This window comes from Epinephelus moara, chromosome 21, assembly GCF_006386435.1.
Source record: "Epinephelus moara isolate mb chromosome 21, YSFRI_EMoa_1.0, whole genome shotgun sequence".
Taxonomy (NCBI): Eukaryota; Metazoa; Chordata; class Actinopteri; order Perciformes; family Serranidae; genus Epinephelus; species Epinephelus moara.
The window spans coordinates 22,426,803-22,447,962 of record NC_065526.1 but is presented as its reverse complement, the minus strand read 5'-3'; the positions used below and the strand labels follow the sequence as shown (position 1 = coordinate 22,447,962).

Sequence of the window (21,160 nt, the reverse complement as noted above, 5' to 3'; positions counted from 1 at the left end):
CCTCCCTGGTGGGGTAATTACATGTGATTCTGTACGTTGGGGACATGTGGTATAAAACTGAGTGAATAAAATGTTATTCTAAGTTTTTCATATGTCTGTAACAATTCATACGAGCTGTACCAAGACTTTCTCTGATGCCAGATTGGTGTTGTAAGAGACAATATTCAAGTAAGGACAACTGAGGCTCGTTGACCAAGTAGGTTTTACCATCATCACATTTTATAAGCCTGTTATGTGTTTTAATGTAAAATCTCAATCTGAAAGTACAGTATTTCCTTGTCAAATGTGGTGGTTTACAAGCAGCCCAAAATGGAAATACCTTCGTAAAGTACTTCAAAATTGTACTGAAGCACAGCACTTAAGTAAATGAACTTATTACCACCACTGATGTTAAGTAACTGTAACTGAAATGAAAGTTAATGCTCATAGATACCCTACAGTGTAAAAGCTAAATTACTCACTTTCCAGCCTTCAGAAACACCAGGCCAGTAGAAAAAATCTGCGCCGAAGGCTAAAGAAAATAAAATACCGCATGTATGGGACCCACACCAGTCACCACACTTCCTGATATGTTTAACAGCAGATGTTCAATCCTGAATTCAAAGAGGAGGAACTGAGGTGTGGGGAAAATCTGTCTGCTGGCATTTTTGTAGAACTGAGCAAATCTGTCCTCCTCCCACCTCGCCTCTGAAAGCAGATGTCATTTTCATCACTGCAAACGCAATGTGTTCGTGGACAGCGGCTGAAGACGTGTGTGATGAATGACGAGAACAGAATTCGTGTGGAGCACTTGGAGCTCTGCCTGTTTTCACACCTGTGCACACCCGAGAAATAGATGATGCTGCAGCAGCAGTAGGTCATAAAGAATTTCCCTCTCTGTTATAAATTTTTGTTATTACCTTTAATTCTGTTTCAGAAATAAAGGACACGTTATACTTATTGTATTGTATGTTGTGGATGAAGTTGAAACCAAAACACCCATACAAGACCAAAGTCAGGGATTTGAGTTTTGCCCTGGCTGAAATTTACTCATGGTTTACAACAATATTCTCTTAAATGGTAAGCTTGGTATTTGTCATCCTGGATCCCATGTCCCCATGTTTTAGATAAACATCAACTATCTTGGTTTGTCTTTCCACTATCCCAAGCACCATCAACTCTGGTCGGTTTGAAATAAACCCTTAATTCACCCAGGTGTTGGCTCTAAAGACGCTAAAATCACTGTGTTTGTAAATGGTGTCTGGTGGCCTTGGCGACGGCAATTTCCGGTCTGTTTCTGGTTTAATAAAAAAGATCTTTCTCTTTAACAAAAAGGTCCATCTCTGTAGGGATCCTTTCCATAATATCATCAGACACAATAATGGTCTGAGCATGTCAGGGGCAAAACCAAGCACTTTTAGTGAACGCACACTGGGGGTGCATATTGCCCCGAGCGTTTACACTGCAGCCTGTTTTGCGGATGTCGCCTGCAGCCCTCTCACTCAATACTGGACCAGTGTCAAAACTGTTGTTCCCATGAGTCACATTGACACAAAACATGGGAAAATAGGGTCCAAATTGCAAAGAGGGAAACTGAGGAAAATGAGCAATGGTGTAAATAAGTCAATTCTCTCTAATAATTTTATGCATTTGACCTTTAGGAATATTTTCAGTGCACTGTTGGTGTCTTTGAATGCAAATTCTGTAAATGCTGGTACTATACTTCTATTTTATTGTGAGCATTGCTTGTATTTTACTAACTGAGGAAAGAGTGCCACGTTTTACACTGTAACCCAAATGAAAAACACTGAACTAGAGGAGTGATCTGTGGCGGGAGCAAAGCGATGGGGACTAAACAGATGGCCCATTAGAGGAACCCATTAACCCAGACAGATTTCTGCCTTAATATCAGACCTGAATACAATGAGGGATTAAACACACACACACACACACACACACACACCCATGTACACACATGTCACCACAGCAGGAGTTTATGAATGTAAAAAAGCAAATGCACTCACGTGTTGTTGATGATCTGGAAGCGATCCCCTTTTTTGAATGACAAATCATCTGATGTCCTTGCTTCATAATCGTACAGTGCTACGAAAAATGTTACACCGCCTGAAAGTGAGAGAAACTGAACGTTAGAGGTGTGTATTATACATACAAGGAATATTTCATACGACAGAGCCTCAAGAAGGAGTTTTTCCTTATCCGCTGCGAGGGTCATAAGGACAGAGGGATGTCGTATGCTGTAAAGCCCTGTGAGGCAAATTGTGATTTGTGATATTGGGCTTTATAAATAAAATTGATTGATTGAATTGAAGAAGCTGTTGGATTCATTTGATCGTGACATTCGACCTTCACATAATAAAGACCAAAATACTTATTTTCATTTTCCCACTTTAGTAAAGGTCTCATTGAGTCAGGCGAACAAATTAATAAGCAATTATGGCAGTACATCCAAGACTATACCACAGAATACAAGCATTTATTATGTTGAAAATATGTTTTGAAATGCCCCACTTCCAGACCTCAGGGCCTGGACTAAAAATACAACCAACTCTTTTACTGTTGTTTTAAGAACACATGAGGGCAAACAGGATATTTCTTTCACAATTCTAAAACACTGGTATCACTTCAAGTCAAACTGGTGTCACTTAATCTCTTTCATATAATGAAAAGAATTGATTTGTTTGTGATCTGAAGTGACAGAGTGCAGAGAGACAACAGGACTCTGATATGTTTATCTCAAGGAGGAAATTGAATGGGCAGGATTAGATCTCCAGCGGCCCCTCAGGCCAGATTATCGTCCTTGAGAGCTAAGAGGGAGGTGTGTGTGCATGAGTGTATGAGTGTGTGTGTGTGCTCTGAGAGAAAACATCATTCATTGCTCTGAATATTTACTGCATAATTTACCCATCTGATCTGTGATGTCGCACCTGAAACTGCATGAGATTAACTTTTCATATCACTGAAAGTCATTTCATTAGCAACAAATAATCAGAAAGTCCTCCTGAGCAAACTATTGAAAATGAAAACTTGTGCATGTGCACTACTAAATCCATTACAGTCAGTGCATGTAATTGTTTTCTTTGGCTTTGGCAACACCACGTCTGCTGTATTGCTTCCCATATTACAGACCTATTTTGGGTTTCTCTTTGGCCTTGATGTTTCGGCTGACTCATTTTAAATGTCTCATTTGCATAACATCTGCTGTGCATAACAAATGTTGAGCAGAGTTTATTCTAAAGTTGTACACTGATTTAAACGTAATGACAACAAAATGAAAAGTTAGTTTCAGTTGTTAGTTGAGTTAATTTAAATCCTTCATTTTGGGTTCTATTAAAAACAGCTTTACATTTCTGTTTCTTCTTTGAAGGGGCACAGGGACCCAAAGTTATATGAATTTATTTGAATAATTAAGGACATTTCATTCATGTTCAAACTTTCAATGCCTTTTTTTCTGAAATATGCATATTCCCTTGCTCCTAATCCTGTGTGTCTCCTTCTGAAACCTTGGCTGAGGTAGAAAAGTCCATCCATTTTTCATCTACTTATCCAGGGCCGGGTCATGGGGGCAGCAGGCTGAGCAAGGTACTCCATACATACCTCTCCCAGCCACACTTTCTGGCTCGTCCTGGGGGAACCCAAGGTGTTCCCAGACTAGATGAGATATATAATCCCTCCAGCGTGTTCTTGGTCTACCCTGGGGCCTCATCAGTGGACGTGCCCAGAAAACCTTTAACATGAGGCGCCCAGGAGGCATCATGATTCAATGCCTTAACCACCTCAACTAGCTCCATTCGCAAAGGATCGGCAGCACTACTCCAAGCTCAGTCCGGATGTCTGAACTCCTAGCCCTATCGCTGAGGCTGAACACAACCACCCTATCAAAGATAGCGATCTCATTCTTTCAGTCACTACCCAAAGCTCATGACCACAGGTGAGGGTTGGGACGTAGATGGACTAGTAAATCGTGAGCTTTGCCTTCCATCTTGACTACTTCTTTACCACAATGGTCGGGCGCGGCACACGCCTCACTGCTGACGCTGTACCAAACCACAGATCCATCTCAGGCTCCATTTTAACCTCACTCATGAACAAGACCCTGAGATACTTGAACTCCTTCACTTGGGGTAGTAACTCTCCCAACCCAGAAGGGGCAAACCAGCATTTTCCGGGAGGAAGCCATGGTCTAAGACTTACAGATGCTGACTCCCATCCCAACCACTTCATACTCGGCTGCAAACCACCCCAGTGCATGCTGGAGGACATGGTGTGATGACGCCAATAGAACCTCATCATCTGCAAAGAGCAGAGATGCAATTCTAAGTCCTCAAAGCAGACACTCTCCTCCCCCTGGCTGTGCCTTGAAATCCTGTCCATGAATATCACAAACAGAAATAGTGACGAGGGACAACCCTGGCAGAGACCCACATCCACTGAAAACGTGTTTGACTCGTGCTGAGTATACAGACACAGCTCTCATTTTGGCTATACAAGGACAGGGTCACCTAAATGTTGCTGCAGCAAGGAGGTGTGAGACGGCATTAACTCCTTTCCTTTCGTAAAGGATAGTTCAGTGTATCCTATGCTGAAGGAGATAAGAAAAGAAGCACTGAAGCCCTTTCTTTAACATTTAGAGATTTCACCCAGCTCTTATCGTGGCTGCCACTCATTTCACCTTCCTAATTAAAAAAAAAAAAAAAAAGAAAAGAAAAAAGACAATTTGACTGCAGCCCTTAAATCTTCTCCACAAACTGACCTGTGATGACACTAGGGAAGGGACTGCTCACAGCCACCGAGGTGAAGGAGGTGGAGGCCCCACCAAAGGGCGTCATGACTGAAGACGCTCCGCCAAACGGTGTGAGGGCAGCAGCGTGACTGTTGTAGCTGTTGTTGTGTGTCTTCATAGCTGGTGACTGACCCATCAGGGTGGGGTCGGGCCCATAGTGGCCCAGGTGGGCGTTGATTGGCGTGGCATTTGAGTTGTCGGGTCGGTACTTCAACGCCGGGCCCTTGTCCTCTTTACTCCTGACGCAACCCATCGTCAAGCCTGCAGACAGGAGGAGGAAAAGAAAGTTTTGATTAACTAGAGTTTGGTCTTCTTATTGCATATTAATACATTTATTGGGGGTGTCTACTGTTACACATCTTAGATTCTTGTTGCTGTTAATGACCAAAATGGGACTTGAACACAAGTTCTGGATTATGGATTCTGGTAGCAAAAGTGAAGTGAGAAGAGTCAAGTCGAGTTGAACAATGCATTGGAAGTGATACAAAACTTCTCTGGCAGTGAATAGACACACTTTTAAGACATTAAAGTCTGCCAGAAATACTTGTGATGGGAAACAATGAGGTGCACACTGTGAAAGCAAGTGATTCATGTGACACTCCTTTTGATGGATAGAGAAACTGGATTTTATCTTGTACAAGCAAACTCAACAACATGAGCCTTAGATACAATCTGAATACTTCTTTAGTCTTTAACAATGACTTCTACACACTGAACAACAGGTAGACTATGATTAGAGCTGCGTCATTGAGATCCATGGGCAACAAAAATAATTAGAGGAGAATGGACTTGTCTTGTTTAAATCATTATTTCTCCTGTAATGTGACATTAACAGTGACCTTTTGAGTTGATTTGTAAATATTTAACAAGCTGAACATGTTCCAATGTGTCCCATCATGTTTAACAATCATTAAAAATCAACCTAACATCACCACGCATGCATGATTTTATCTCCAGACTGTCAACAACAACTGTAACAGACCATGTCTAGATTCACTGTAAATGTCACAAAATGTTATCAACATTTCCACATGAACAGGTATCCAAAATTCGACAGTGCTTTGGTGCATAAAAATGGCAACCAAACCCAAAAGCTGTGAGCTCATGGTTTATTAATGGGGCTGAGCCTGTGTCACAAATGGAGAGAAATAATAGTAATATTCTTCATACTGCCCTGGAGCTTTTTTGGGTGGTCTACTAAAACTATAACTCTGCTATCCAGAAAACAAAGACTGCATGCCAGTGAATGACCTCACATGACTTCACAAGTCCCAACAAAGCCCTGTCAAGCTATCCGAGCTAGAAACTAGATCCTGCTGCAGCCTGTGGCCATTTCAACTCTCCCCTGTGATCACACTATCACTGACACAGATTTGTGAAGGGCAAAAAGCCCTCTGGCGTTAAAAGTCAGTGCTCTGTCCTCCTGAGCTTACTGATATATGAGACCCTGTGTGTGTGTGTGTGTGTGTGTGTGTGTGTGTGTGTGTGTGTGTGTGTGTGTGTTTGCTGGACATCAAGGACTAGAAAAGACAAAAACAAATTATTTTACATAAACAGAAAGATAAGAAGAATTCTCCCCTGAAGTTTTGGCTCAGTTGGTTTTTGTCTTTAAATTGGAAAGACTAAATTTATAAGATTATTTACTGATAATCGGAAGGAGTACTTTGTTGGGATGTCCTCACAGTATCCAGTGACAGATAAATTCATGTCAGTTTATGAATGTGTACGTGTGTGTTGTCATGAGTTGACAGCATCATCTACAGTGCCTGCCCTGTTGATTCATTCATCTGTCACCTTTGGCCTCTCAGTCAAGTGGCTCTGTGCGTGTGTGTCTTTCTGACTGTACACAATAAAACAAGCTGTCACTGCACAACAGATGGACGCTGCAGTCCAAGAGTGATCCGCAGTCAATGAGTCATATCCTGGTATTTGTAAAATGTTACGACATAGTATCAAATGCCTGTCAGTAACAGGTCACTTTAGTATTTGTAACAGAGTAACAGAGATGTGTGCTGCTGTCATTTACAGAGGAAAAGCCGACAAAGCTGAGACAGAAAACAAAAGGCAAGACAAGCAGAATAGAGAGGACAGCTGTCACGCCTCAGTGGCCCTCAGTGGCTGTGCTTACAAAGGCTTTAGCATATGTAGTAATGCATGTAAACGTGTGCTCTTGTGAATCACTGGATGTGAATTCTTAAGTTTCGGTGCAGTCCAATTAATTTGACGTTTGGGTTATTAGTTTTATTTTTAAGTTATTATCTTGGGTCAAGCACATGTGCATGTTTTCACATATAAGTGCTGGGTGTTGCGGTCACAAAATGAAGAAATAGAAATGTATGTGTTGCAAAGGAACGTGTTTATTATCAAAACGAACAAAAAGATTATAGCTTTAGTAGTTACTTTTCAGGTTAAACGTTTATAACATAATGAGTTCATAAATGAAGATTAAACTTTCCGTGGTTACCGGACGTTTTGACTTATAGCTCCTACATCTCCTTTCTGCCTTGGTGCTATTTATTTTTAGAAGCTAAATCATTTAGGCTGTTTGCAAAATTGTAACGCGCTTGATGTGAATTACACAGGCAGTTACGTCGAAATTTCGCCTCTGGGCAAGCATGTCATCATTGAAATGGATCATATCTCTGGGCAAGCATGTCATCATTGAAATGGATCATATAATGTTGTGGTGGTGACTTTAAAACTTCGGCATATAAGATTTTTATTGCAACTTTCATTTCTCTCTGGTTTCTGTTACCTTACCTTCAAAATTACCGCTGGCTTGTCTCAATGTAACATGATGTGAAAGCATGCACAGGCGTCAGTGTTGATTGGCTACCACTTGTGCCGTGTAACCAATCAGAGGGGGCTGTAGGCGGGACATTGTTACAAAGCCCAGTGCAATGGTGACTGCAAGCAGGGAGAGAGACGGCTGTATCAGAGCCAAAGGAGCGAGTTTTAAAATACATTTATTTGCTCGGTTATTGATGAAAATACGTCCAATGCTGATTATGGTAAACAGTAGGTTGTGTTTACATATATATATTTTTAGGGGCAAATGCGAGTGAAATGCTCGCACTGCAGAGCACTTCTGCCCGTGCCGGCGCTGTGCCGGAGAACTTTAACGCCTGATTTCATGTGATTTTTTATTTTAATTGACTACACCGGTGCAGAGGCTTTGCAGGTGTGTCTTCCGCCAATGTGAAAATATGTTTAGTCATTAATTGTGCAAGTTATCTTCCCTGGAAATCCAGAGTTCTCGCGAGAGCACAATTTGAATTTGCTCAGCGAGTCACTCTGGCAATCAGTAATGATGCTCATTACCTATGCCCATGAAACCGAGCTGCACCAATCACATCGGTGTATCTGATATAGGCGGGCCAGAGGCCAGCTAAACAGATGACGACAGCGCTGCGACGACGAAGTCCGGAATCAGTCAGTAAACATTGAGATGGCTACGGATGAACACCAGTTGTTTGGCCGCTACAATGAACGAGTTCGACTTGGCTTTTTCGTAGTGTGTTTCGTAGTGGTTGTGGTGTTATCCAATTGCGTGTAGTGATATTTACAAATGCATGCTTGGTGCCGCCCCTCGAGTTGGGCCATTTTCATTACTCATGGCCAGACCCTAAATCTTTCTAGATTTGGGTCTGGATTTCCAGGCTACAAGTTATCACTAAAACTGCACATCTTGTGATTCAAAATTGACACATTAATTACAGTTAATCAGACAAATGCTAACAAATGATTTCTGAAAAAAACATACAACTTCCGTTGTTATGTTGTGTAGGGCAGCGGTTCCCAACTGGTAGGTCGCGGTCCAAAAGTGGATCATGGATCCATTCCGAATGGACCGCAAGTGACTCTCAAAGGTGTCAAGTGTGTAAAAAACACACTTAATATTTTGAAGTACAGTGAATTTCTTGCACAGAGCTTTTTATTTTGAAGTGCTGTTTCCTGGTGTCGAGTAAGTGACTACTAGACAGCTTGATGACATGGCCAAACACAAGTATGATGCTGCATGTATTGAATTGTGTGGACCTTGAACGAATGACTAAGGGCGCATTCACACCAGTATAGTTCGAGGGACTCAGTTCGATTGGGCAGGGAATGCCGAAAAATTTCCCGCCTTCATTTCGTTAAGTTCACTTTCACACTGCAGTTTTCAAAGCGGACCGAACCGCCTGGACAGCGTCATGCAGTTACAACAGCTGCTCATTTGGGAGCAGTATTGCCCGAAACCACCACTGGCCGGGGGGGGGAGCATGAGGAAGAAGAAAACCCAGCTCATCAATTGGCCAGGACCAGAAATGGAAATCCATCCCCTTCAGCCAGCTTGGTCACCATAAAAACAATGGAGCAACACCAAATTTATGCAGTCTTGGGGTTTCTGTTTTTTACTTTGGTGTTCAAACCTAATTGTTTTCTCACAAGAAGCTGCCCAGGTTCGTGTTGTTAGCTTTGGTTTTTTTTCTACCCAAAATGCACTGCGTTCTATGTCACTTCCTCTCTTTGGTTTGCTGGATAGTCCGTTTGCATTTCCCACTGTACTGTTAGGTGTCCAATACAGGTCACTGTCTCCCTCTATGAATTTTAATGGATGTATTGATTTGACAGTTGTTTCTCTATCAAACTGGAACTAAGACTAATGAGAACAATTCATTCAGTTTCTACTGAAAGAATGGCCTCTTGGCTTGTAAAGGGCAGCGCTACAGCTACACCTAAAAATCAATGTATGGATACACTTATTTAAAATGGATGGTGTATTGACTTCCTCCTATGAACAAATGGTATTGACTGACAGCCAGTGCTGAGGCAGTGGAAATAGATAAAGTAGGATAAATGACGGAGTGAGAAGGATGGACGGAGATTAATTATCATGAAGGACACTGGGAAATTTAAAGAGCATTAAGGAGAGACAGACTGAGGAAGCATGTCATTTAGAAAGCAAATGTTAGCCTGTCATAGTTCAATAGCTGACATTTTTTTAGTCAGTTTTTCGGACAGACAATCCCTGTTAATGATTTTGCATTTAACTGCCACACTGTGTCCACATGCCAGATGAAAAATGAATGAGAAGTGGATGAAGAGGTTATATTATTGTGTAGGAACACAATCAGTAAGTCAGTCCAACTCGTGGGCAGCTAAAGGGTCCACCTTGACAAATAATGGCCTTTTCAGAAACCAGAAATCCTCCCAGACTGTTACCACACACAGAAAACCAATAACAGCCGGTGAGACAGCATGCGAGCTGCGTGAGTAAGGCACAACTTGTCCTGACAATTTGTTAATGTTGGTTCATATGCAATGCAATGAAACATGTCTGCAGTTTTGTAAGACGGACTGCTGGAAGGAGCAGAAAATGACAATAGTTAAAATTTCTCAATCCTCTGGCTTCTCTAAAGCTTCACCAACATATGAGGTATAGCTCAGAATTTGCAGGTGTTCATTTTTAATCTAGTGCAAGAATTTAATTTAAAACAACACAATTTTTCCTTTAAATAAATGTCAAGGTAATTTAACAACTTTTTAAAAAATTTGGATATAGCAGTTTTTGTCAGAGGATTATTTTAATACCATCTCAAATAGAGCTGAAATGATAGGTCAGCTCAATCACCACAAACTATTCTGAAAATTGACTTATCGCTGTTAATCTATGTACAAAGTCATTTTTCAAGAAAAAATACCAAACCTTCATTCATTCATTTTCTGTAACTGCTTATCCTGGTACAGGGTTGCTGGAGCCTATCCCAGCTAACATTGGGTGAGAGGCGGGGTACACCCTGGACAGGTCGCCAGACTATCTCACAGGGCTGGCACATGGAGTCAGACAACCATTCACGCTCACATTCACACCTACGGGCAATTCAAAGTCAGCAATTAACCTCATGTGCATGTCTTTGGACTGTGGGAGGACGCTGAAGCACCTGGAGCAAACCCACGCTGACATGGGGAGAACACTCAAACACCCCACAGAGGGGTCCCATCCAGCCTCTTGAAATTAAGCAACAGTGCTAATGACCAAACCACCATGCCACCAAAATATATATGATTTTATCGCAGATTGTGATAAAATACACTCACAATAAGTTGACTGTTGTGAGTTTTCATTATCAAGTTAATTGCAAATATCGTGTCCTGAAGCACCCACAGAAACCGTTGGGCAACCAGCAATAAAAGAGACTCTGCAATAACAGGCAGCTACACACCAACTTCAAAGAACACAAAAGATGTGAATCAAGCGGACATATTTCATACTGAAAGTTATGAGGCCATTTGAAATATCTGAAAATACCGTGTTTTTAAAGTTTGTTTTTCACTAAACACGATGTTCACTAAAAAAGGTGTGTGTCTTATCTGTTCTGCAATAAAAATATTTGATTCTTAACAAAATACAAGGTAAAATGATTCCTGTATGTCCTTTAACATATTTTGATTGATGATATTTTGATGGTTAATATCGTGAATCACAATTATTTTGGCCAGGATACTCACATCATGAAACTTTCATATTGTCCCAGGCCTACGACTCACTCATGGGGCTTTGCTGTGTTCCTTTGTCTTGTTTGTACGATAACAAACGCAATTATTCTGGGGGGATTAAAATGTTAGTTAGGCAAAACAAGCAATCAGAAGTCACTTATGGCTTAAGGAAACTGTAATGTCATTTTCCACTTTTTTAGACATTTTACAGATCCACAGATTACTCAAGAAAATACTTGTCTGATAAATCGATAATAAAAATAATTGCTAGCTGCAGCCTGGGTCAAGTTCTTCGAACCTCCTGGTGCTACATGTGCTGTGCAATATCTCTAACAGGGCTGAACTAAACCAACGTCATAGCAGACATCAGAGCATAAGCCAACATAAACATGACCGCAACCTCTGACCTTATCCTGTCGCATGTCAACCATGACATGTCTCCAAATGTCCAAAACACTTAGTGCCTGACCCTAAAGTTAATGCTACAGCAAACGAGTGCCTGACCCAAAAGAAAACAAGATGGAGGAGTGTCAGTGTAGTTAAAAGAGGGCATGAATGGTTCAAATCCTCTGCTGTGTCCTGGAAACAAACACTCCAGACTGGGGCTAATCCTGATGACACCAGACTACTGGTGATCAGAGTGACTGTAAGTACCACTGATACGGTCTCAACTATCAGCTGAGTGAGCACAACTTAAATACTAAGAGGAATATCTGCTTTACAATGAAGCCAACTATCAGGATCAGAAATGAGAATGATAAGGATTAGGGCACTTTGATTATGCAACTTCAAAACTCTTCCTGTGTGGATGAGCTTAAAAAAACACTGCAGTTGTTTCACTTTCTGTTTAAGAGACTTTATATTCTCAAATGCTGCCGTGTAATTACAGGTCAAATGACATATTAAAAACTCCCCTTCCTAAATGTCTGGCAGCCTTTCCTATTTACACCATTATGCACCCAGAGGATATGCTCCTAAAATGGCCATGAATAGATTGCAAGCCTGAGCAAGTCCACAGGGTTGGCGCGTGATCTGGCGTGTCAAACTGGTTCAACACCCATAAGTTTCGTCTTGGCTCCCATCCATTTAGCTCAAGACATACAAGACACAGCCTTCAGTGAAACCCAGAACTGATCTGGTGATATATCATGTCAAAACCTTGATTTATTTAAATCCCCAAAAGGAAGCCATTAATAGAAAACAATGAAAACGTTTTTTTTATTTATTTGTTTTTATTATATTTGTGGGCTTTTTGCCTTTAATGACAGGACAGAGAGTGAAACAGGGAGACAGGGAGACAGAGAGAGAGAGAGAGAATGGGGACTGACATGCAGCAAGGGCCACGAGCCGGATTCCGACCTGCGGCTGCTGCAGTGAGACAATGCCTCTGNACAGAGAGTGAAATAGGGAGACAGGGAGACAGAGAGAGAGAGAGAGAGTGGGGACTGACATGCAGCAAAGGGCCACGAGCCGGATTCCGACCTGCGGCTGCTGCAGTGAGACAATGCCTCTGTACATGGGGCGGTGACCGATGCCCCCGTAAAAGTTTTGTTTTTAATGATATAACTAAACTTTTCTTACTGGTAGAGAGCGTATTCTTCAAGGACAATTAAGGGCATGTATAAATACATTGAAAAATGACATTTTGATGCTGTCCTGATCCCAAAACCAGGTCCACTTCAAACATCTTCAAATTAGCAATGTCATCTTTTTAATCTCAGTCCTCTGGGTTCTTGTTAAATTCTTTCTAAAGAAGTCTCAAAATATATAACAAATGTACTTTCCCGCTTTTGAACCACCCATGGAGAATTGTTCTCTGAGAAGAACAGAAAAGACCACCTCTCCAGGGAAAGGCTTTCACATTCTTCTTTTGTCAGTCTCATCTACCTTTTGTTATGGACAAAGAGAAAGTACCTCGTGGTGCTCCCCCACACAGCACAGCACAGCACACAATCCCCTGAGCTATACAATCCCATACACATGCTAACACTGAGCAGCTCAAATGCTAATCAGGGACCACTGTGCTTACAGTGGTGGAGCAGAAAGGCCCAACAATCAATCAAAGTTATCCAATTAAATATTCAGAACAACCACATGCCACAATGACAGGGACAGATTTACAACCGCAGCTCTTATAGATGGACAATTTTATTGTTGCGGCAAACTTAATAAAACTACTGTGGAATTTGTGGAGAGCTTTGTCCGAACAGCTTTACAGAATGTTAAAGACACACATTTGTAGCATGGGATTCCTCAGTGGGCATCTATCACCAGTCCTGGTCTGTCCACGAAGGCCACATCCACACTAATATGCTTTTTAGTTAAACAGTGTTTTAAAACAAAAGTGATCTCTGCACACAAGTGTTTTCACACCTTTTTTTAGAAATTATCTCCGTCCATACCAAAGCGTCTGAATATGCATATCCTGTGACCATTCACACGCACTGGGCATGCGCATAAACAGGAAGCAGATCCTCTTCTTTGTGGTTGGTTGCTTAGTTACAGAAAATACTAAGAAGATGGTGAAAAGTAAGATCAGAGATCTCTTAACCTGGACCAACAGTGAGGCGGAACTATTACTGAAAGTAGTACATGAGTATAAGGCAGTCAAGGAAGCGGAAAACAGACAGTAGTGGTAGATAGTTGTAGTCGTTTCAAAGCAAATACGGTGACATATCAAAGCAGCACCTGGAGCACTTTCCATCGCTGATGAAACCATGACAATGGAAAAGGAGGGTCTGCACAAGAAGGATAAAATCACAAGAGGTATGTAGACCTAGCAATTAGGGGTGTGAATCACAAGATGCTCCACAATACGACATTATCACGATATTTAAGTCATGATACAATATTATTGCGATTTTAAACATGTTGCAATATGCAGAGTATTGTGATAAAATATAGTGCCAATTATTGTTTTTTTTCAACTGTAAATTGTATCCCCAAAGGAAAACTCTGTCAACATTTGTTTTACCTAATACGACAAAGTTTTCAGTCTGTTCATCTCACTTCAGCCACTTTATTTGCAGCAAAAAGTGTCTAGTGGACTGAATAAGCAATTGATTTTATTATTCTAGTAGGCTACCTAAAGTTTAAATTTGTATTTGTCATATTAACAATTTCTGATTAAAAAAAATCGATACTTGGCACTGTGTGACGATGCGATATTGCCACACAACAATACTGCAATACTTTGCTCTATTGATTTTTTTCCTCCTCACCCCTACTAGCAATTATGTTTCGACTTGACACGTTGTGAATGATAAGACCAAATCGGGAAGTGAATTTGGGTGTCTGCATCATCATCATTTTCAAACATCTCCATTTCCGCCCGTCCAGACATAAATGCAACCCCAGAGTTTTCAAACTAAAACGGGGTCAAAAGCACTTTCAATGGTCTCCATTTTAGCAGTTCCAGAACACCAGAGTAGTGTGGACACTGGACACAACCCAAGCAATAGTTATGCGATTAAAATAAAAATGTATTGTGTAGCCTGAGATATAGAGCACTTAATTCAGATCAATGTGTCCTCAAATGACATGTTTAAGTCCTGGGAAAGACAAAAAAACCTCCATGAAAAACACTGAAATGAGAAACGAGTGAGAATATTTGTGGCGAAGAGAATAAACATTCTTGTGTGACAAATGTACCAAAACTAATGATGGCTCAAATCCACTTCACAGCAAATCACATTACAGGCAGATTATTGCATCCTCTCTCAGATGGGTTTCTGAATGAGGCTGTTATGTACACAATGAGATTAGCTGGAAGAAATGTGTCATTCTTTTGGTGGCTCCCAGGGAACACAGTAAATATTGCCTCAGCCCATACAGAGATGTGGGTCATGGATTTAATTAAGAGATGTTAATTGCTTTTAAGCATTTATTAAAACTTAAACTCATAGAGATAGTAAGAAAAAGCTAAACTGTGTGAGTTTGGATGTATCAGATGAATTCAATTGCTCACATTTACTTTAGCACACAAGAGACACTACATTTGGAAATTTAAACAAGCTCTATTGAATATGGCACAAAATGGACGGACATTCATGCACATACTCCATCACATTTTGCAGGTTAATTTAAATGCAGGCATACTGTACAAGAGCACACAAAAGGCAGTGGTATGTGTTCAAACAAAGCCAGACCCCGTCCAAGGACATGAGACATGTGAGGCTGTGTGCCAGACTGCCAGTGATGCCGTGTCAGATTAAGGAGACACAGGCTGCTGCTTCCCACAGGGCCCAATACAACAATGCTGGAGAGCTGCAGGAGGGAAGCTTTTGCTGTAGCTGGCATGCAGGCAGCACTCAGGAGAAAAAAAATCCAAGCTCTACACATAACCAGGGCACACTGTTGCCTTAAAGGGGCCAGTATACTCTGTCAGAAGTGCACATCAGATGGTCGAATATCTTCAAATACTCCTTTCCTAGAAGACCTTTCCGGCATCTGATTAGGGTGACTATGTCGTGACTGTCAGCTTCACTGTGAACAACCGAGTTCAACATTATGAATGTCTTTCAGGAGAGATTATCTCAAAATGTGCATTCATTCATTCATTTTTCATAACCGCTTATCCTTTGGGGGTTGCAGGTGGGCTGAAGCCTATCCCAGCTGACATTGGGCAAGACGTGGGAAACAACCTTAACAGGCTGCCGTACTATCGCAGGGCCAACATATAGAGACAGACTACCATTCACGCTCACATTCACACCTACGGGCAATTAAGAGTCACCAGTTAACCTAATCTGCATGTCTTTGGGCTGTGGGAGGAAGCTGGAGTACCCGGAGAAAACCCACGCTGACACAGGGAGAACATGCAAACTCTGCACCAACCCTCTTGCTGTGAGGTGACAATGCTAACTAATGCACCACCGTGCCGCCAATGTGTACAATTAACTAAATCATTTCATGTCTTCTTCTCCCTCCCTCTTTTCAGTCCACCATCAAATGTAGAGAACGACCATAAAAACTCTTCATTGCCAACATGGGCGGACAACATGTTGTGCAACCCACTTTTCTACTATAAAGTGGCGTCAATGAGTACTGTTGCCCTAGTTTTGTGGTGTGTCCCACACCATTAGCACTCGTCATCCCTTTGTCGCCTGTTTTTCCAACTGATTCAGCATGTTGATCGGTGGTGGAGATAGTGGTGCCTGTCAGTGAATGAAATCACTCTGATTGGCAGTTCAGCTCAGTGAACGAGAAGAGAAATGGAAGTGGGGAAAGTAAACAAATGACTAAAGTTAAGAGGGTGTGACAATTTTTTTTACCAATTGTGTACTTTAGCGGAAACAGTTACTAATTGTTTGTGTTACCGTTTGCTAGCGCATGATGAATATCATTTATTCTTTAAACATCAGATTGTGTTGTTAATGTGCTAACTAGCGAACTAAAATCTTCAATCTGTCCTGACAGTCTTCTGGTTTCCCTTTAAACATGATGAATACAGAAACTACCACCTGCTGGTATGTAGAGTTACTTCCTGTCATGCAGGCGCAGACTGTATGTCTTTATGGTGTGTTCAAGTGCAACTTTCTTGCAGACACAGGAGACTTAAGGCGATGATCATCGCCACTAGATTTTTGATTTCAGTTGTGATTTCAGATCTGTACTAGAGTCATGTTTATTTGAGTAACCCAGTCATACAAAAAGCTTTACAGGCCTGAATTGTATGAATATTTGACTGCCCTCTTAGAGGATAAGTGCAGGAAAATGTTGATTAAATCCTGCCATTACAAAAGGAACACCGGGTACAAAACCAAAAAGTTTGGAAAATGTTTTGAAAGCTTGGAAATCCCACATCACTCACTATCTGATGAGCCAATAGTCATTGGCTACATTGGAATCCATCTATATTTAGATTTCTTGCACAATTTCCAGAGTATCTACACTGTTTCTTTTTCCGATAACGAACATGGGTATGAATGAAATATCTTCAACTGTCAAAGTTTGTGTAATGCATTCATCAAGCAGATCAAGCATGACGCAGCTCTGAACTCTCATTAACTGCTGACCAGTCAGATAAGATGCAGCTCTGGAGTGTTCTTGGGAGTGGCCCTTTGACCTTTGAGCCACTGTCTTGTGTAACCTTTGCATGTTTAAAGGGTGTATATCCAGTAACTACTATAGCAAATGATTTGAGTTTTTTGTCCAGTTAGACTTTAGCAAGTAAGGACAGGTATGAACTTTCAATACTTTTTGGTACTGATCTTCACCTGGCAGTTAGGGTTATCATTACTTGTTCTTAAATCTGGGGCGGCAGTAGCTCAGTCCATAGGGACTTGGGTTGGGAACCGGAGGGTCGCCTGTTCGAGTTCGCCTGTTCGAGTCCCCGTCCGGACCAAATATGGAGCGTGGACTGGTGGCTGGAGAGGTGCCAGATCACCTCCTGAGCACTGCTGAGGTGCACCAAACCCCCCCCAACCGCTCCGGGCACCTGACCAAGGCAGCCTCCTCACTCTGACATCTCTCCACTCTGTGCATGTATAGGTCCTGTTTGTGCATGTGTGTCTTTCAGACTTGTGTATTAATGACAAAAAGAGTGAAAAAATTGAATTTCCCCTCAGGGGGATTAATAAAGTATATAAAATTAAAAAAAAAAAATCGAATTGTTCTCGTTTCAGTAGTTCCTGACAATCACTTATTCATTTCTGTAATCACTTATCCTGTTAGGGGTCAAATGGGGGGGCTGGAGCCTATCCCTGCTGACATTGGGCAAAAGATGGGGTACACCCTGGACAGGTCACCAGACTATCACGGGGAGACAGACAACCATTCACACTCACAGTCACACTCCATACACAGGTGTTCCCCCATCCCAACTTTTGCTGAAACAATAAGACACTCAATCAAACAGACACATGAACACACCACTTGTTTACCTCGTAACATTTCTAATGAAAGATAAAATAAGTAACATCACCATATCTTTCCAGAATTTGTGTGTTTCTATGCCTTTGCATTGTATCCGTCGTCTCATCAGCACCTGAAGCAACACGCCCCCACCAACACAGCCTCTTGCTTTTTTAAAAGGCTATTTTCAGTCTCAGTGCCCGCCACGCCAAGTCCATTAAACCTCTGACCACATTTAACATAACATCTGGGTATGGTCAGTTGTACTGTGACCACACCCAGCTATGATGTAGGCTGGTGCTATGGTGCCACACTACATCGCTGCTGCACAGGCTGAGGAAAAGGCATGTTGTCACAAGTAGTTCAAAGGAAAGGCCAGATGTAGGCTTTATTTCAGAGTAACTGGGATTGAAACTGAGGTACTCCATCAGCAGCAGTATCAAAGCCTTTTAAATGATACTCTGCCCTATTAGAGAAACGTGAAAATACTAAAAAGTAGGTATTTTCAGGCAAAATTTTTTACTGATTAGAATGTGACATGTGAGAAATGGATGAAAAACTATCAAAAGGAGCAAAAGATCACATCTTCATGTTTAAGTATTTTGTCCGACAAACAAAAACCGAAATCCAAAAGTTCTCAAAATACAGCAATATGAACCAGAGAAAGGCAGCAAGTCCTCAAATTTGAGAAGCTGAAATCAGTGAATGGTTGGCATTTTAGCTTGACAAATTACTGAAACGATTCATCGATCACAGCAATGTTGTTTTCCATCGATCACAGCCCTACAACAAGGACCATCAGGTCACTATTGAGCATCTGCATGAGTGCTCTCGGAGTTTTACTACATGTCTGAGGCAATCAGCAGCATGTGAAGCCCACAAGCTGAACTTGCTCACGCTATGAAAGACAAACCAGTGCATCCGCCTGAAAGCAACGTTGACCGACTTGCTCCGTAAACAGCGGCCACAATCACAGAAAGATGAGGAGGTACCACGGGCTGCGAACCGCTACTGAAGCGTAACTCAGTAATTGCCCTGGCACACTCTCTGAGGCGCAGCTCGGCCTTATCTTCAGGGCAGCCTGCCATCTCTGCCAATCACAGTGAGTGGAGGGGGGCCTGGCGGTGGGGGGAGAAGAGAGGAACTTCCTTCCGAATCCATTCATGCCATTGAGGCCACCTGCTGTGCCTGTCAATGGGCAGAGTGAAGCTGCGAGAGAGAAAGGGCCATCTTCAAGCTATAAAATAGAGGAGCTCTTCTTGTTCTCTGTGCTCACATAGCCGACTGAGGATATCTGAAATCTGAGGAATCGTTTTTTGTCGCCAGAAAACCAAACACTTGTTCAGTTTGCTAACATGCGAGTGTTTCGAGTTGAGACGGTGACCTTTCTGCTGTGGCACAAAAGCTTGGAAGCTTTTAATCAGCAAACTGTAATGATACTGTAGAGTCTCATTCGTGCCATGAGGACACTCGAGGAGTATGCGAGGATCCTTCATGCCTGCAGTTTAACTCAAGTCCCTGAAGCTCGGCCAGCACCACCTGTTAGCGCTCCTCACTCCTCTGCCAACAGACCTCTTCTTTCCAGCTGTGTGTGTGTGTGTGTGTGTGTGTGTGTGTGGGGGAGACATGACTGTCCAGCCAACTGGGTCTGTACTAACAGAGGGATTACCATGGAGGAGGATTACTGTGGCACCGGAGTATATAAGCACCCACAACAGACACATGCACAATCAGGGGCAGCGACTGTATAACACACACACACACACACACACAACATTACAGCAGCATTCCTGTACTTCATATCTTCTTACACACTTTAATTTTGTGGTGTGTGCAAATCTGAAAAGTACAGTTGCACGACCACAAGAAAAGCGTGCAAGAACAGACTCGGGCTGTGCTGCAAAAGGCTTAAATTAGAGAGGTTTTGTCATTTAGGAAACTCTGTTGTAAGAGTGTGTCTTGCAATAAAGGCCTGGAACAGCTGAGGCCTGCAGCAGCTGATGTGTGTGAGAAGATAGAGACTGGGTGAGGCAGAAAGGAAAGGTTGGTGGGTAGGTGGTTGATCTTTGTTGTGTGAAAGGAACTAAACACTCACATAAAAAATAGGATACACAAGTTGCTGGACTGATTTGTTATTGGGTGTATTTGATGGTTAAAACAATGCAAATGCAGCAATTGCATTGTCCCAGGATGGTTTTGGGAGTCTTTTCCTCATTGTCTTCCTCTCCCATCGATTAATACAAGCAAGTAACCCTTAAACTCAACTCCTGAATCAGAATAAACACTAAAACAGACTTTAATAACAGTGTAACACACCGAGGAAACTCTCTAGGTCTCTTTCCCTAACTTTCTCCAAGTGTCACAGCACTACCAGGCCCTGCTCTCACTTCGCACACATAATGTGACTTTCTTTAAAGCGAGCACTACTTACCTTATAAGCGACCTTTGCAGAGTAATACTTCGGCTACATGCGTCCTGTGAGCTTTCCTTTTATTTCCTCCACCTTTTTTATCTCACGTCGACAGCCCAAAGAAGTGGAAACAGCCGACACCAGCTCAAGTCTCTAACGTGGAATCTCAGTCTTCCGTCTGTCCCATACCGACTGACTACTTCACCAGCCCAAAGTCCTCCGCTGGGATCCTTTATATTCCTTAAAAACGAGGACACACCGCCGCCACACAAAGCCTGGTTAATATGGCGGAGTAAGAGCCAGGCAGAAGTGTTAAAATATCCAGAAATCACCGCCTGCTGATGGGTCAGGGTCGCCCTGAAAGACACACAACAATAGCCGGACTAGTACCGAGGAGCCGACGAGGCCAAAGAAGGAATAATGCTGCGTTCAGGGGCTCAGATTTGACTCGGACAGCTGAGTTTCCTAACTTAAATTGATTTTTTTTTTTTTTTTGTCGTCTTTTCTTTTCTGTTCTTTTTATTTGATTTGATGTTATTTTACTTACTTATGTTGTTATTTCATTATTTTATTTTTATTCTATTTTGTTTTACATTTTATTTTAATTTTGTTATTTGGTTTGAGTTGATGTTATT

At 41.9% G+C, this 21,160-nt stretch overlaps 1 protein-coding gene and 1 long non-coding RNA gene across 3 annotated transcripts in view; one reads left to right on the top strand and one right to left on the bottom strand.

Annotated features, from left to right (window-relative positions):
* The window catches only part of LOC126382756 (uncharacterized), a 199,091-nt gene extending 181,273 nt beyond the window's left edge, over positions 1-17,818 (top strand). For both annotated transcript variants that reach the window (XR_007569088.1, XR_007569087.1), the window contains exon 2: positions 17,578-17,818. This is a non-coding gene — a long non-coding RNA (uncharacterized LOC126382756). The remainder of the gene's footprint in view (positions 1-17,577) is intronic.
* Positions 1-20,938, bottom strand: part of yes1 (YES proto-oncogene 1, Src family tyrosine kinase) — a 39,016-nt gene extending 18,078 nt beyond the window's left edge. The window contains exons 1-3 of the mRNA XM_050032803.1: positions 20,547-20,938; positions 4,751-5,041; positions 2,004-2,103 (exon numbers count right to left, since the gene is read on the bottom strand). Of these exons, the coding sequence (XP_049888760.1) occupies positions 2,004-2,103; positions 4,751-5,033 (383 nt within the window). The 5' untranslated portion in view covers positions 5,034-5,041; positions 20,547-20,938. The remainder of the gene's footprint in view (positions 1-2,003; positions 2,104-4,750; positions 5,042-20,546) is intronic.
* Positions 20,939-21,160: the final 222 nt, after the last annotated feature.